Source organism: Podarcis filfolensis (genome assembly GCF_964270895.1).
Source record: "Podarcis filfolensis genome assembly, chromosome: 1".
Taxonomy (NCBI): Eukaryota; Metazoa; Chordata; class Lepidosauria; order Squamata; family Lacertidae; genus Podarcis; species Podarcis filfolensis.
The window spans coordinates 54,680,897-54,698,161 of NC_139604.1; the positions used below are offsets into that span (position 1 = coordinate 54,680,897).

The 17,265-nt window shown below is 41.2% G+C and overlaps 2 protein-coding genes across 2 annotated transcripts in view; both read right to left on the reverse strand.

The window, feature by feature from the left end:
* The window catches only part of LOC310749581 (olfactory receptor 8U3-like), a gene marked incomplete at both ends in the record, with an annotated part of 89,483 nt that extends 72,910 nt beyond the window's left edge, over positions 1-16,573 (reverse strand). Inside the window, 2 exons of the mRNA XM_083586803.1 lie at positions 13,150-13,528; positions 16,491-16,573. Coding sequence (XP_083442929.1) covers positions 13,150-13,528; positions 16,491-16,573 — 462 coding nt within the window. The remainder of the gene's footprint in view (positions 1-13,149; positions 13,529-16,490) is intronic.
* Positions 3,840-8,190, reverse strand: LOC310743690 (olfactory receptor 5AP2-like; the record flags this gene model as incomplete). Its single annotated transcript, XM_083574128.1, has 2 exons — positions 3,840-4,649; positions 8,074-8,190. 2 exons carry the CDS (start codon positions 8,188-8,190, stop codon positions 3,840-3,842), a joined length of 927 nt encoding a protein of 308 aa, XP_083430254.1.
* Positions 16,574-17,265: the final 692 nt, after the last annotated feature.

Below are 17,265 nucleotides of genomic sequence, written 5' to 3' on the forward strand. Positions count from 1 at the left end.
CCCTCTGGACCCGTGCCCGTCCTGGCTGATTAGAGCATGTCCAGACAAAGTGCGGGGCCCTCTCAGTGAGATCATCAATTTGTCCCTTGGCACCTGGACATTCCCAGGGGAATTGAAGGAGGCAGTGGTGCACCCGCTCTTAAAGAAAACATCATTAGATCCTTTAGATCTATCCAATTATCACCCGGTTTCAAATCTTTTGTTCCTGGGTAAGGGGATTGAGAGTATGGTTGCTGAACAGCTTGGTGGGTTTCTGGATGAAACATCGGCTCTGGATCCATTCCAATCCAGCTTCCAGTTTGGACTGCCTCTCCTGGTATGTCCCATGGAGGACCTTACGGTCTTCAAACAAAAACATCTTGGAGATCCCAGGCCACAGGGAGGTTAGGCTGGCCTCAACCAGAGCCAGGGCTTTTTCGGCTGTGGCCCCGATCTGGTGCTAATTAAAGCCCACTAAAATGTTGTCTACTTTATCAAAACTAGAGTACAAGTTACCATTTAAATCTACATGGTAGCAGGCAATTTTAAAAGTGTGTCATTGCAAGTAAATAAAATAAAGCAAGTAAAATCCATTTATCTTTTTTTCAGTAGCATTACTAAGATTGTGTAAAACTCCCTCACAGGAAGGAAGGAAGGAAGAATGGCCTATCACTGAAGGCAGTTGATTCAGCAGCTAAACAGCCTCGGCCCAGTATACCTGAAGGAGCGTCTCCACCCCCATCGTTCTGCCTGGACACTGAGGTCCAGCACCGAGGGCCTTCTGGCGGTTCCCTCATTGTGAGAAGCAAAGCTACAGGGAACCAGGCAGAGGGCCTTCTCGGTAGTGGCACCCACCCTGTGGAACGCCCTCCCACCAGATGTCAAAGAGATAAACAACTACCTGACATTCAGAAGACATCTTAAGGCAGCCCTTTTCAGGGAAGTTTTTAATATGTGACATTTTAGTGTATTTTTGGTCTTTGTGGAAGCCGCCCAGAGTGGCTGGGGAAACCCAGCCAGATGGGCGGAGTACAAATAATAAATTATTATTATTATTATTATTATTATTATTATTATTATTATTGCCACTACCTATTCTATCAATAGCCATTCTACACTCCCCATTCCCAGGGGGCTATCTGAATATAAGCCTCACATCCCTATTTCAGTGGCTAGTGCTGTAACTAAGAGGAACTAACCACAAATATCCATCTAGAGCCTGTTAGCAAAGAGAACCTACTTCATGAGCTAGAGGGAGCTTCAGCTGATGAAGCATCTTGACCCCACCCAGGTGACAAAATGTCAAAGTGAGTTAAGCAGATGTGCTAGTTCAGCAGCACAGTTTTCTTTTCCCCTACCATTGCATGAGGTCAAACAGGTTCTGGGGGGTTGAAATCATGAAAAACCTGTTTATCAAAATCCAGGAGCTTACAGTATGGGCAGCGAGGTCCCCTTCATAAAACCTTCAATGCTGAAAATAACTGTAACAACAGATAACAACATAGGGTTTATTGTGTCATAGGAGAAAAAAGATTTCTGGTATTATCAATGTTTTTGACTCCCAATTTAATAATCCGTCCTGGGCCTTGTTAAATGCACTGGTGCCATGAGAACAACATGCCAAAAACTGTTTCCCCCTCTTATTGTAAAAAACAAACAAAGAACAACTCCTTAAGGACTAATTAGGACTCTGTAAGGAGATGAAAACTTTCAAGCATTGGTAATATGGGGTTGGTATCCATCCAACATATACCAAGAGTAGACCCACTGAAATATATAGGCCTAGATTCTTAATGTCCATTGATATCCATGGGCTTACTCCAAGTAGGAGAGACACTGGATGCAATCCATGCCTTTCATATCATACTCTTGATCATATTTTCATGAATTGTTTCTTTGCTGTCATGCATACTTTTGGGTGGAATTAGATGAAGGCTCATTCACCCCAGCATTCTGTCTCCCACATAGAGGTGCCAACTTCCAAGGGAGAATGGGGGCCAACATTGTGTGCATAACATCAGCACTTTGGAAGGAATCAGGAGATGAAGCTGAAAGCAGCAGCAACACACCTTCAATGGTCAGTGGCCATTCCTCCTCCTCTTGCCACCACAACTGCCTGGGAGCTGCTTCCCTGCTCCTTCTCCTCCACAGCAGTAGAAGGAAAAGGTGCCAACCACTAAAGTCATGCCATGCTCGGCTCTGCACTTGGCCTCTTGTACCTCCTTTGTTTTTTTTGTTTTTGTTTTTTCAAAAAAATTATTAGTTTTCCAATTTTATAATAAACACAAAAGAAAAACAGACAGACAAAACATATAACTTAACTGTTAAAATCCCAATTTAAATAACATTGTTGGGTGACTTCCTCAGATCCCCCCTGTGTTTCCATAATAATCATTTTAGCAGTTTTCTGATATCCACATTCAAATACAATTAACTTATTCCATTGATATCTTTCTTTCTTTTCATAATGTTCCCACTCCATAATGCTATTCAGTTCCACCTATTTTATTCCTAGGCCAATTTGGTACTTACATTACATTAGAGTATCTAGCCAAATAGTCCTTAAATTTCTTCCATTCTTCTTGATGCTCCTCTTCTTTCTGTTCGCGGATTCTTCCAGTCAGGTCGGCCAGCTCCAAACAGTCCATCATCTTCATCTGCCATTCCTCCACTGTTGGTATCTCTTGTGACTTCCAGTTTTTGGCTAACAAAATTTTTGCTGCAGTTGTGGCATACAAAAATAATCTAACATCTTTTTTGGGCAGTTCCAAACCTATTATTCCAAGTAGAAAGGCTTCTGGTTTCTTAATAAACGTATATTTCAACATTTTTTCCAATTCATTATATATCTTTTCCCAGAAGTCTTTCAACTTTGGACACATCCACTACATATGGTAAAAGATACCTTGTTTTTCTTTACATTTCCAACATAAATTATCACTCATATGGTAGATCTTTGCTAGTTTCACTGGGGTTAAGTACCATCTATACATCATTTTCATTATATTTGCCTTTAACATCGTACATGCAGTAAACTTAACCCCTTTCTTCCACAACCTTTCCCAATCTTCAAACATTATATTGTGTCCAACGTCTCTTGCCCAATCTGTACGTCCTTTGAACGTTGGGAACCTGGCCTCCTCCCCAAAGATATTTCGGGAGGGCAAAATGGCTTGGCCCCTAGGAGATGCCCTCCCACATGAGCCAGCCAGCTGCTTCTGTATACAGGGAATGATAGTGCTGCTCATTTTCCTGTTTCTTGTCCTTGATGCATACTGCTTCCGAACAAAGAGGATTGATTTCACTATCCTGGCTAAAAGTGATTGAGGTTTCTATCCTCTATTCATGGCCTGATAAAATTACCCTCCATGATTTTACCCAGTTAGGAGAATAACACCACATTACTTTACACGATTGTTCCATGATACCAGAGAGAATGTATGTGAAGGACTGTGAACATCTAGTTATTTATTTCCATTTATTTAGAATCAGTATATACTACATTTCAATAACAAATGTACTTAACAGAATTTACACAGTAAAACTGGACAACAATTTAAAACATCCTAAAGCATATCTCTCTACTATTATCTGTTCCCTTACTCAAAGAGGATATTCCTTGAGTCTTGTAGGCTCCACTGGATAGATGTTTTTGGCTGTTTCAGACCAGAGGGCAGATTGGAAAGGAGCCCAGGAATTGTCTCCACCTGGATCAGTTTCTGGCCCACTGTAATCCTTCCTTCCCTTTCCCTTTTGCTTTTCGAGTTTCAGTAAAACTTCAGCCAGATGCCAGATACATAACTGCAACCATCTAGCAGTCAATATTGATATAAAGCTTACTGTACAAATAGTTAATATTGTTAGCGAACATACTTCTCCACTACCCGTCTCAAAGCACTCTTCACCTCCTTGTTCCTCAAGCTGTAGATGAGGGGGTTTAGCATGGGTATTACCTCCGCATACAACAAAGAGGCCACTTCCTTTCCTTTGGTTGATGAACTAGGTTGGAGATACATAAAGAAAAAGCTTCCATAAAGGATGATGACAGCCATCAGGTGAGAGGAGCAGGTGGAGAAGGCTTTTTGCCGACTCTCAGCTGAACGGATTCTCAAAATAGTGACAACAATATAAGAGTAAGAGATAAGGACTGTCAAATGAGTGACCACCAGGTTAAAGCCCACAAATGCAAACACTGCATACAAATTTACACTTGTATCAGAACAGGAAAGTTCAAAAACCGGGGGACCTTCACAAAAAAAATGATTGATGACATTAGGGCCACAGAAGGATAAACGAGTTATACAACCTGTGTGTATCATAGCATTGACAGATCCAGCAATGTATGAACCAGCCACCAGAAAAGCACAAACTTTCTGAGACATGGTGATTGTATAGGTGAGTGGGTTGCAGATGGCCATGTACCAATCATATGCCATAGCAGCCAGGAGGTAACACTCAGTGGTGGCAAAAGTTGCATAGAAATAGAATTGAACTAGACACTCAGGATACGTAATCACTTTCCTTTCCCTTAAGAGGTCAATCAGCAGCCTGGGACTGATGGTAGTTGAATAGCAAATGTCTAAGAAGGACAAATTACTAAGGAAGAAATACATGGGGGTGTGAAGGCAAGCATCGACCCTAATTAACAAAAGCATCCCGAGATTCCCCACAATTGTTATGAGAAACATGATAATTTATTTACCCTCTAGCCTGTAGTCTAGTCTTTTACAGACTCTGTCCCATAGCTTCCAGCCTGTAAAGAAGTTGTGGAATTGTTTACACAACATGTGAGGCCATGGTGTGTCTTTGGACAGAGAGATGGTCACCCTTGGATCTGGACCACTGGACCAAAGTGGTTCCCCATCCCTTTCTTAAAGTACAACATTTGGAGAAGTTGTATGAACAGCAAGTGTTTTGGAAGCAGGTGCCTTTATCTGTTTCAAAAACAGCTTTTGTAAAACACAATATTTATTTATTCCCAGAAGGCACTTTTGACTTCCTGGTTCTTCAGGCCTATAAAAGTGAAGCAAGTTCATCAACTGACGCAACTTACTAGTTCCACGCTGGAGTTTGTAGCTTTCTGAATGTGTGAGGCTTCATACATGCATGCATATACAAATGCTCACCTGAGGCATAGGAGGCCAAAGCCACTGATTTCTTGTGACAATTTTTTGGATGCCACCATGTTATCCTAAAATGTGTCCGAATAAAAACAGCTAGATTACTGTTTTATAATGTTAATTGCTATTATGGGGTTGTTTCCAACTATCCTATACCCAGAGTAGATCCACTGAAATGTATGGGCCTAAGTTAGTCATGTCCATTGATTTCAATGGGTTTGCTTTGAGTTGGCCTGACATGGGATACAGCCCCTGGTTTTTATGTCATTTTCTTAGTTATATTTTCATGATTTTTGTGTATTGCCCTGGGTTCCTTTGCATTGAAGGGTGGGTCATAAACACAACAACTATGATGACGTTTTTCTATTGTTATGAGTTGGGGGGATGTGTTGCGTAGTATGCCTGACTCCGCTTCTAATTCCTGGATGGATTCAATTTCTGGAATAGCCAGGTTAGCTTTTTGGAGAGGTAATTGCCCACTAGGTATGGACCATTAAGGTAACAAAGGAAGTGGTTTTGTGCCAGGCAGAAAATGGGTGGGGCCCCCTCCCTCAATGGTTGGGTGTGTGAGTTAGAAGGTAGAAGCTGGCAGGCTGGACAGCTGGGAGACAGAACCATGCCTGATTTCTGCTGGAATTCAAGGCTCTGGCTATGGAAGTAGCAAGACCATCTTGGGGTGTTAATGCTGTGTACCCTTCCATCATAGGCTCAGATTGTGTGTGTGTATACACACACACACACATATATATACACACACCATATATCATAAAGACACTACAGTCCCCAATGTCGATCATTCCGAAGGAAACCAAACACTGAGTAAGTGCCTGGAGCCCCTGGAATCAGAGATTGGGGTGGCATGAAACAGTATCTTTTATTGGAAATCACCATAACAATGCAATTTCCATGACATATTGTCAGTGTTGTGCAGACTCTGCTGTCAAAGCATTGAAAGCCTATCCCAAAGTAACTCAGTTTCCATACCAAGAGAATAAGGATTCTGCAGCCTCCTCCAATTCTCTCCAGTGGTGTTTGTAATTTCACAAGACTAAGGAGTTAAGCTAAGTTGCACTGATATCTGCTGTGAACTGTGGCCAGAACAACTGGATGTAAACATAGGAAAGGGTGGACACTGAGTTATGTAGTGGCGGCTGGCTCTCTCACCCCACAGCTAAAGAAGGTTAATAAATTCTGCATTGGCATTAGGAGAGTACTTTTATCACAGTTATCTATTAAGCCTTATTCCACACAGAGAAAAGTGAACCCTCCTTGCTCTCACCTAGCAGTTTCCTCCTCTTCCCCCAGCCTCCCACGCAGAGAGATCCTTTCTATGCTGCCTCTCACACAGCTTACTTCATCTTCCATAGTTTTTTTTCTTAATGTTTGCTAACCTGAAAGTGTGGAGTTGTCACCTTTTTCATGTGTGAGAGAAGGCATGAACTAGAAAGCTCAAGAAGCTCAAGTCTTTGCTGCTTCCTTTAGTTCTTGAGTTGACACACTCTACTCCCCACTCATGGCCCCAGGAAACTTCTTTTCCAAGATATCCCGCAAAATAGGGGGCATCTTATATATGGGGGAGTCTTATAGACGGAAAAATACGGTAGTTATCCTGGTAAAAAGTCACTGGCGGATCTGTCCAAGATAAATGTGCCCAATCAAATTTTTCACCACGGATTTCTCCAGCGTTACTAGCTTACCTTACATGGTTGTTGTATGATACCAGAGAGAATGTATGTGTAATACTATGAGCATTTATTTAGAATATTTATATGTTTCTTTTCCATTACAAATGTACTCAAAGTAATTTACACAGTAAAATATTTTAAACATCTTAAAGCATTCTTCTCTACTATATTCTGTTGCCTTTCTCAACTAGGATGTTCCTTTCCTTGAGTCTTGTAGGCTTCTCTGGGTAGATGCCTTTGACTCTTTCATGGGAGATGCTATAAGTCTCCACCCAGCCCAGTGCAATCTTCTTCCTTCCTTCCTTCCTTCCTTCCTTCCTTCCTTCCTTCCTTCCTTCTTTCTTTCTTTCTTTCTTTCTTTCTTTCTTTCTTTCTTTCTTGTGTTTCAAACATCAGTCAGATACCAGATACACAGCTCCAACCTTCTAGCAGGTTTATATAAAACAGAGAGTTTTATATAAATATTAAGTGTAAAATTGTTACGAAATATATTTCTCTATCACCCGTCTCAAGGCACTCTTCACTTCTTTATTCCTCAAGCTGTAGATGAGAGGATTTAGCATGGGGATTACCACTGCATACAACAAAGAGGCCACTTTGCCTCCATTTGTTGATGTATTAGGTTGGAGATACATAAAGATCAAGCTGCCATAAAGGATGATGACAGCCAGCAGGTGAGAGGAGCAGGTGGAGAAGGTTCTGTGCCGGCCCTCAGCTGAACGGATTCTCAAAATAGTGGCAACAATATAAGAGTAAGAGATAAGAACTGTCAAATGGGTGCTTATCAGGTTAAAGCTAACAACTACAAACATCACAAAGATATTGAGGCTGGTATCAGAACAGGAAAGTTGAAAGATTGGTGGACCATCACAGTAAAAATGATCAATGACATTAGGACCACAGAATGATAAACGAGTCATACAACCTGTGTGTATCATAGCATTCAGTGATCCGGCAATGTATGAACCAGCCACCAGACAAATACAAACCTTCTGAGACATGGTGATTGTGTAGGTGAGCGGGTTGCAGATGGCCATGTACCGATCGTATGCCATAGCAGCCAGGAGGAAACACTCAGTGGTGGCAAAAGTTGCATAGAAATAGAATTGAACTAGACATTCAGTAAAAGAAATCACTTTCCTTTCCCTTAAGAGATCTATCAGCAGCCTGGGACTGATGGTAGTTGAGTAGCAAATGTCCAAGAAAGACAAATTACTAAGGAAGAAATACATGGGGGTGTGAAGTCGAGCATCAAACCTGATTAGCATAAGAATCCCGAGATTCCCTACAATAGTGATGAGATAGTTCACTAGAAACCATGCAAACAAGGGGGCAGCCAACTCTGGACGGTCAGTGAATCCCAAAAGCACAAACTCCTTCACTCTACTGCTGTTCCTGTCAGCCATCTTTTCTCTCCCTGATGGAATCAAAGAGAAACAATATGGAGATGGGTGAGGAATAGGTAGGTTCTTAATAGTTTGCCAAAAGAAACCATAGAAATTTGGTAATCAGTCTTCACAGCTATATCTTTTTAAAAACAATAGATTTTAACCTCTTGAATATGGCAGGTCAGTGAGTTTTAAAGGATTTTTAAGAGGATGGTGTTGAATTTTCATCTCTTCAGCTTCAGAATTCAAAGCACTGTCACTTGCCATCATATTGTGATAAATAGCCTTCTGCAACATAAAAGGGGGGTTCATGTAGTGGAAGCAGAGTGAGATTGGACCTCCATTCAGACCACACAAGAAGATTCCCCAGAAACACTTGCATCCATGACCTACTTGTTTGTATTCATCACTTGGTGATTATCAACAATAAACTACACTTGTCTGCAAGGTGTGTTCACCATAGGTGCATTAAAGTGGGTTCTGCTTGACATATAGTGATAGTATGACTAGGGATGTTATGATATACAAAAGAATAGGGGGGAAACACCTGGACAACCTATGCTCATATATTACACTAATTTTTTTCAGTTCAATTTTGAGAATATTTCAATTCAGGCATTACCACACATATACATTCACAAACAATAAAAAAATTTCCTGACTCTTACTGAAATATGATACCCTGACCTGCAGTTCTGAGCATAACATCTTCTTAAAATGTATATATGTGTTGTACTTAGTTGCATTTATTTAAAAAATATTACTAGTCATTAGGTTTAAAGTGTCCATACAGGAAATATTATGACAATTTATTGCTATTCATAATTGAAGGTTAAGTGTGAGCATCCTCTTCTTTTTCAAGCACACCTACATGACAGGGCAGTCCCATCATATATGGTAGAAACTGCCCCACCAGTTGCAATTTCTCTTTTGATTGGTTTTAACAGGAGAGAAATGGAAGGTTATTCTGAGCATCATCTCACTAATGTGAGGTGAAATTTCAACTTCTATTTAATGTACTGTAGGTATGAGTATCTTGCACATATTGCGACCTTTGGGCTATTCTGTTCTGTGATAACTCCTAGGCTGAGAATTCTCAAATTAGCCCATATTTAAAGCCCTGAATCGGCCTCACAGTCCTGGGACCCGAGACCCTTCAGAACTTAGGGTAGCTTCTCCTTGCTATCTTCTCCATCTTCCTGTTAGACCAAACAAGCCCTGATGATAGTGTTAGTAGGTAGACAACCCATCCCACCACCAGCAGTTCCTTTCTCTTCCCCCAAGAAATGACCTCTGCCTTCTTCCAGCCATTCCTTTGCCATGTCTTTCTTTGGGCTCATAAGCCATCAGGAGGAATCTGAAGTCTTGGAAACTCTTATCAACCCCAGGCCCTCCTTACCTACCTGCATCCGCTCCTGACTGATTAATGGTCAGGCTACTTGTGAACATGTGGCCAGTCTAGCACATTCTACTCCACAATCAAGAAGTTACCTGGAATATCATTCTGTTCTTTACTTGTGCCCTCCAGCCAGTGTGTCCTCTGAGGCATCTGCTCTTTCTTAGGTTCAAGAGTGGAATCTGTATTTATTCAAGGTCCTCTACAATGCATCTTACACAGTTTGATAAGCAAACATACCATTAGCTTGAATAGCTACAGACGTAGTGAAAGATCTGCAGTTGTTTCATCAATGGAATTAGTTCAGCTTGTGACATAGTGCATAGAGCTCTACATTATCCAATAAGAAATGGTCTCTTGCTTACTTTTGGTGCCTTATATTTCTGATAATTCTCTGCTAACATCTCCAGAGACTGCCAGCAGACTATAAACAATTATACTTGTTGATTAATTACTTTGCAGTAACTGCAAAGCTTTCTATGAAAAGGGTTCCTTTTGCTCAAAACAACAGTAGCAGCCTTGTCCCAGAGGATCCTTGTCCCAGAGGAGTCCATGCACTGCAGAGGCTTTTGATGCATTACTGTATTTTAATATTGTGTTGGAAGCCGCCCAGAGTGGCTGGGGAAACCCAGCCAGATGGGCGGGGTATAAATAATAAATTATTGTTATTATTGTTGTTGTTGTTGTTATTTTGAGGGAAACAACTGCTCACAATTCTTATCTACATGGATCCATCCACCTTTCAATTTAGGTGGCTTTACTGTCTGATTGAAAATGTGTTCGTTTAGTAGAATAAGCTGGAATGCAAATTGTGCTTGCCACCTCTTCTGGATGCCACTGTAAAGGAGAGGGATGAAAAATTACCCTCTAGCCTACAGCATTTCACAGACTGTGTCCAACAGCTTCCAGCCTATAAAGTGTGGGATTACTAGCCCATATAACCAACATGCTTAATGTATGAATGGGGATAAGACCATAGAGTATGCTGTCTGCAAGACTTAGCTGACATTGGGAAGGACTAGGTATTCAAGCCTTTATTTCCCTCCAGTCTACCTCAGAAGCTCGGCATGTGAAGTGACTCAGTTGGTTGCTACAGCTTAGCCTCCATAGCTCTAACAAGTCTCTCTTGAGTTCCTATACCATTAATTTAGAAACGTTCATCACTGTAACTAAGCCAAATTTTACTGCCTGCACAACTTTTTCTGAGTACTGTATGAAAAAGCACATGAATCTGACCTTTGGGAAGATTGTAAGTAAACCATTTTTAACTTACAAAACATGTGGTTTTCTTCTATGCTAGGGAAAGATGTACATTTTGGAACTCACGGGGGCATATTTTAAAGGTCTAACAACCTATATTTCTATTCTTTACTTTGCCGCATGTTTTGTTTTAATTCTCTGCTAGGGTTCTCTCACCAAAGCATACCTGCCCCCAACCTTGATATTGGTATCTTTCCCTGAAGCAACATAAAGAAGTTGTGGAATTCTTCAGAACAGTCCCAAAATAACCCAGGGAATATGAACCCTGCCAGTAGCATTCCTACCACACCTGTGGTCCCCTAATACTGAGCCAGGAAAAACACAGGCTGCTTTTGAACATCCTTGAGATTCACAGAGACTATAGTCAAGCAGTCCACTCACTGTCTTTTGAGCCCCAAGCTCACAGGTTACTCAGCAATGTATGATCTAGCAGCTAAATGCCAGATATGCAGCCAAAGCTTATTGCAAGAAGCCGTATCAAGATAAATGCAAATAATTTATTTTTTATTTTTTGTAATAATTTTAATTAAATTTTCTGTTTTACAATTTCAAATAAACATTTTACAAACTTTAGAATATCCAATGACTTCCGTTCTTCTCTTTCCATGGTTCATTTTGCATATCATGCATCTCTGCATATTTTACTATAAACAATTCTAATCAATTTTCCACTTTTACATACATCAAAAATTATTTACTCTGTTGAATTTATCTTAATGCTGCCAGCATTTTCAGTTGTATACAGTTTTTTCCAATCTTCTTTAAAAATATGTTCTTCTTGCTCTCTTAATCTATATGTTAAAGGTAAAGGGTAAAATCTGCAAGTTAAATCTGCAAGTTGTGCATATTCTGTCAACTTCAGTTGCCAATCCTCTTTAGCTGGGACCTCGCTCACTTTCCATTTTGAGGCTAACGAAACACGGACTGCAGTTGTTGCATACATAAATAACCTTTTCTGACACCTGGGAATTTCAGTCTGGGTTATCCCCAACAGAAAGGAACTGCTTTTTTTGGAAAAGTAATTTTGAACATTTTTTTCCAATTCATTATATATCATTCCTCAATACTCTTTTACCTTTTTACATCTCCACCACATGTGGAAGAACGTTCCCTCCACTTCTTTATACTTCCAACACTCAACTTGATTCTGTTTTATAAATCTTATCCAACATACTCAGAGTTAAATAATATCTATGAATCATTTTCAAATAGTTCTCTTTCAATGAATATCATGCTGTAAATTTCAGGTCGCTTTTCCAGAGTTTCTCCCAGAGGTTAAGATCTATATTGTGTGCTATATATATTGCCCAGTGTGTCATTGAAGTTTTAAGAAGCTCATCTTTTGTTTCCCATTCTAATAGAAGATTATACATATAAGACAAAGGTTTATCCCTATTTTGCAATAGTTCTTCTTAAAAAGGTGTGCTTTAATCTAAAAACCCATTATTTCTATTTAATTTAAACAAAATGTTTAACTGATGATATTGCAACCAATCCACAAATTGGCTCCTTAGGATTTCCATTGGTTTCAGCTTGGGTCTGTCCCCCGTCCCCCCGCACCTGTGGAATCCATGAGTTCCCGGTAAGTCCTTACTGTCTGTCCATATTAACTCTCTTAATTATAATTGCTTCGATGGGAGATAGCATATTCCGGCCAAAAGTGGCTCCCCATCCCTGTCTTAAGTTACAGGTGTTGTAAGGAAAGCAAAAGTCCTGGAAGCAGGTAGCAGAATTTATTTTATAAAAAAGTTTTTGTAAAATGTAAGATTTCGTCCCAGGACTTTTCGGAAGGCACTCCTGACTTCCTGGTTCCTGAGACTATAAATCAAAGGGTTCAGCATGGGAGTCACCACTACATAGAACACAGAGGCTATTTTGTCAAGGTGGTGGGTTTGCCTAGAACTAGGTCTTATATACATGAGGCCACCAAATCCATAAAAAATGGTGACAACCATGAGGTGAGATGTGCAGGTGGAAAAGGCTTTCTTTCGGCTCCTAGCACAGTGGGTCTTTAAAACAGTGACTAGAACATAAGTGTAAGAGGAGAGAATAGTCGAAGTGGTTGCTATAATATTGAACCCAACAAAGACGAACATCAAAATTTCATTGAGACTAATGTCTGAGCAGGACAGCTGCAGAATGGGAGGAATTTCACAGTAAAAATTCTGAATGATGTTTGGACCACAGAAGGATAGTCTTGATGCAGCAACAGTGTGCACCAAAGCATTTATTGTTCCAGCTGCATAGGAAAGAGCAACTAGCTCAATGCACTTTCTTTGGGACATGGTGATTAAGTAGAGCAATGGGTTGCAGATAGCCACATAGCGATCATAGGCCATCACTGCCAGCAGGTAACACTCGGTGGTGGCAAATACAGCATAAAAGAAAAGCTGAGTAAAACAACCGGCAAAAGAAATTACTTTCTTCTCCTTTAAGAGATTGCTTAGGAACTTTGGGGTGACGGATGAGGAGTAACAGATGTCCAAGATAGACAGGTTGCCAAGTAAGAAATACATGGGAGTTTGCAGTTGTGGGCTGGACCTGATTAAGAGAATCATGCCCAGATTCCCCACCAGGGTGGTGGCATAGACAGCACAGAAGATCACAAAGAGGGCAATTTCCACCTGAGGAAGGTCTGTTAGACCTGTGAGTAGGAAACTGTTCACCAACGTGTTGTTTCCTGTTTGCATCACGGTGACGCTGTGGAGAAGGGAAGAACACAGAAGTCAGCATTGCTTGTTCTTTTAGACTCCTAGGAACTAAAAGACTGACACAAGCATGGTGGGGAAGTTGCCTGTGTTAATGCTTTACAGTGGTAGCTTGTGTTACATGCACTTCAGGTTACATACCTTCAGGTTACAGACTCCGCTAACCCAGAAATAGTACCTTGGGTTAAAAACTTTGCTTCAAGATGAGAACAGAAATTGTGCTCCGGCGGCGCAGCAGCAGCGGGAGGCCCCATTAGCTAAAGTGGTACCTCAGGTTAAGAATAGTTTCAGGTTAAGAACGGACCTCCGGAACCAATTAATTCCTTAACCCGAGGTATCACTGTATTGTAAAAGCAAATGAAATGAGAGGATCCCTCAGAAGAACATTATGTTCTGGTAGATGCTCTCCACACAATAAAAAATGTTCAGTGTGCTGCTACAGCTTCATCAAACCTCTGTCATTTCCTAAATATGTCATTGATATTGAACCATGTTTTGAATGAGTTATGGTTTTCAGCACAGTAAACTGAAATGAAAGATAACTGAAGACTATTTTCAGCAAGGTTTTTATAGGCAAATAGGAATACATGGACACGGGTGGTGCTGTGGTCTAAACCACAGAGTCTAGGGCTTGCCGATCAGAAGGTAGGCAGTTTGAATCCCTGTGACGGTGTGAGCTCCCATTTTTCGGTCCCAGCTCCTGCCCACCTAGCAGTTCGAAAGCATGTCAAAGTGCAAGTAGATAGGTAAACGGAGTTTCTGTGCACTGCTCTGGTTTGCCAGAAGCGGCTTAGTTATGCTGGTCACATGACCTGGAAGCTGTCTGCGGACAAACGCCGGCTCCCTCGGCCTATAGAGTGAGATGAGCGCGCAACCCCAGAGTCATCTACGACTGGACCTAACGGTCAGGGGTACCTTTAGCTTTACTTTTAGGAGTGTTATACAATGCACAGTGATATAGAATGAAGGACCCAATGTCTATATCATAGGTGTCTCAGAACATATCAGTGGCTGCCAGAATGTAGGCATACCAGAGCGGCCAACATGCCCGAAGGAGACATATACCCAAGCATAATCCATTTCCATGTGAGACACATAGTTCCCCAAACACTGTCAAGATGAAAAGGGTTCTTGACAGGTAGAAAGAGAGAGAACTATTGCCTCAATCAACCTTCCCCAACCAGGGGCGCTCCATATATTGTTGGGCTACAGCTACAATTAGTTTCAAATATTGTTTTTGATTATCAGAGATGATGGGAGGTGTAGTCTAAGACAGTGGGTGGGTAACAACTTGGGGAAAACTGCCCTATAACTTTCTTTTGTTGAGAATTAATTCCAGGTGCTTTTGTACACCCTCATGCATGTTGTATCTGCAGAGGGTACATCAATTAATGCTTCTCTGAGGATCCAAATGGTTCACCTTTTCTTATTTCCCAAAACACAAAACTTGTTGCTAGTGAAATATTACACATGGCTAAAGCATATTCCAGCAATGCTAATATGCAGTGGCAGCAAAACAGTTGTGCTAGTGTCACAATGGCCTCTCACATGACTGAAAAAATATATCTGAACTTACTGTCTTCCTCAAAGTTCAGTTGTGTCTTTAATAGCTTGAAGCTTTCTGACTCTTTCAAGCTGAGTCTTTGGTGCAGGTGAACCATTGACTTGTGAAACCAATAGCAAAATGCTTCCAGATCTATTTCTATTCTACATGACTCTAGGGCTTTTTATTGTCTCAGCAAACAATGATGTTGCCTTCACTTTCTTTGGGATCACTGGGGAAATCTTAATGCTCCCTGAAGTACCTCACATCCAAAGAACATACAAGAAAATATCTAAAATTGACCTCATAGTCATGTAGTGAAGCTGATTGCAGCTAAATTAAAATCCCTCATACATTCTGAAAGACCGCTTGAGAAGTGGTACATTTGGTATATAAGGTAATAATAACTCATATAGTACTAAGTACCACAGCCGATCAATCTAATTCTCAAAGGGGGTAAAAGGATAATGACAGCCAGCAGGTGAGAGGAGCAGGTGGAGAAGGCTTTGTGCCTGCCCTCAGCTGAGCGGATTCTCAAAATAGTGACAATGATAGAAGGGTGTCACTGTCAAAGGACTGTCACATGGGTGCTTTTCAGGTTAAAGCTAACATATGCAAACATCACAAAGTCATTGACACTTGTATCAGAACAGGAAAGTTGAAAGAGTGGAGAACTTTCACAGTAAAAATGATCAGTGACATTAGGACCACAGAATGATAAATGAGTCAAACAACCTTTGTGTATCAGGGAACAGACAGAGCCGGCAATGTATGAACCAGCCACCAGAAAAACACAAACCTTTTGAGACACGGTGACTGTGTAGATGAGTGGATTGCAGATGACCATGTATATGCCATAGCAGCCAGGAGGTAACACTCTTTTGTGGCAAAAGTTGCATAGAAATAGAATTGTCCATAACTTGTCCAGAAATGTCCATAGCTTGTCCATATATCCCTGTAATTCTCTCACCTGGTATTTCCTCATGTGAATCGGACCATATGAGCCTCCACTTAAAGATGCAATAATGGAAAGGGGCTCATCTCTTGTTCTGGGCCTGTTATGCAGCTTTTAAAAGGCACAGAGATTCTGTCCACAAAAACATGTGGTGTGCATATTTAGTTGTGGCCCCAGGCACAGTGCCGCCCACACCGTGTCAGTGTCTATTTATAATATATGATCAATAACTCAGGCAGACAACAATCTGGATTAATAAGGGCCACAACTTTATTGATTACAGAATGTAGGAGGAATTTTGACTCAGGCATTAGGTGTATCCATTCCAACCTCCTGCTGGAGGACTGGAACAGCTGCAGGGTCGTGCCAGGATTGTAGCTTCCAGAAGATGTCGATCTACTGAGTCAGCCATCCTAAGGCCGCCAATGGAAGCCCTATGGCCCATCTGCCACACACCTCAGGACAGGGACATCCACCAAGACTTCTTCAACAGGGTACCCTGAAAACACCACTGGTTCGTAGTGGGTGATGCGCCACATCACCCCACGCTTGAAGGCTAGGATTCAACTCAATGCCTTAACCGCCAGACGGTTAAGATGCCTCACCACCAAACCACCTACAACTGCAAGCAATGGGAGATGCCCTAAAACACATCCGCTATCCAGCACTCATTCCCTGCAGGAGTTAGGTGGATGCTGTTGGGTCTGTTAGAGTCCAAATTATCACATTTTATATCAGCATGGGAAATGGCACGTCCCCCGCAACACTTGGTCAGATGCTGCAGTGCTTTGTTGATTTTCGATGACTCATTCTTGTGCATGGATGTTGCTGTCTTGCTTTTATAAGGATCAATATTCAGAGAAGGAGAGTCAGAAAATGTTAGCTGTCCCATGGTGCAACTGGATTCAAGAACACTCTCGGTTTCAGTTTGCAATTGCTCTGCTAATCTCAGTTCAACGAAGTCCCCTTTTCCTGTTCTCCACACACAGAAGCCTTTGATTCATTTATCTTTCCAGCTTGGTTACTTCTGGAGATGTTCCAACTGCTGACAACATAGTGTTGGAAAGTCTTGGTGTACTGCTTATTCATTCTTAGATTTCTCCCTCAAGTGTGGCTAGAATATCATATAAAATTCTATATCAGATTTTAGCCAGAGAAACTATTTCATCTGAGGATTTAAAGTTGGCTTTGAATTCTAATGATCTTTTTGCACAGCAGAATAGTTTTATTT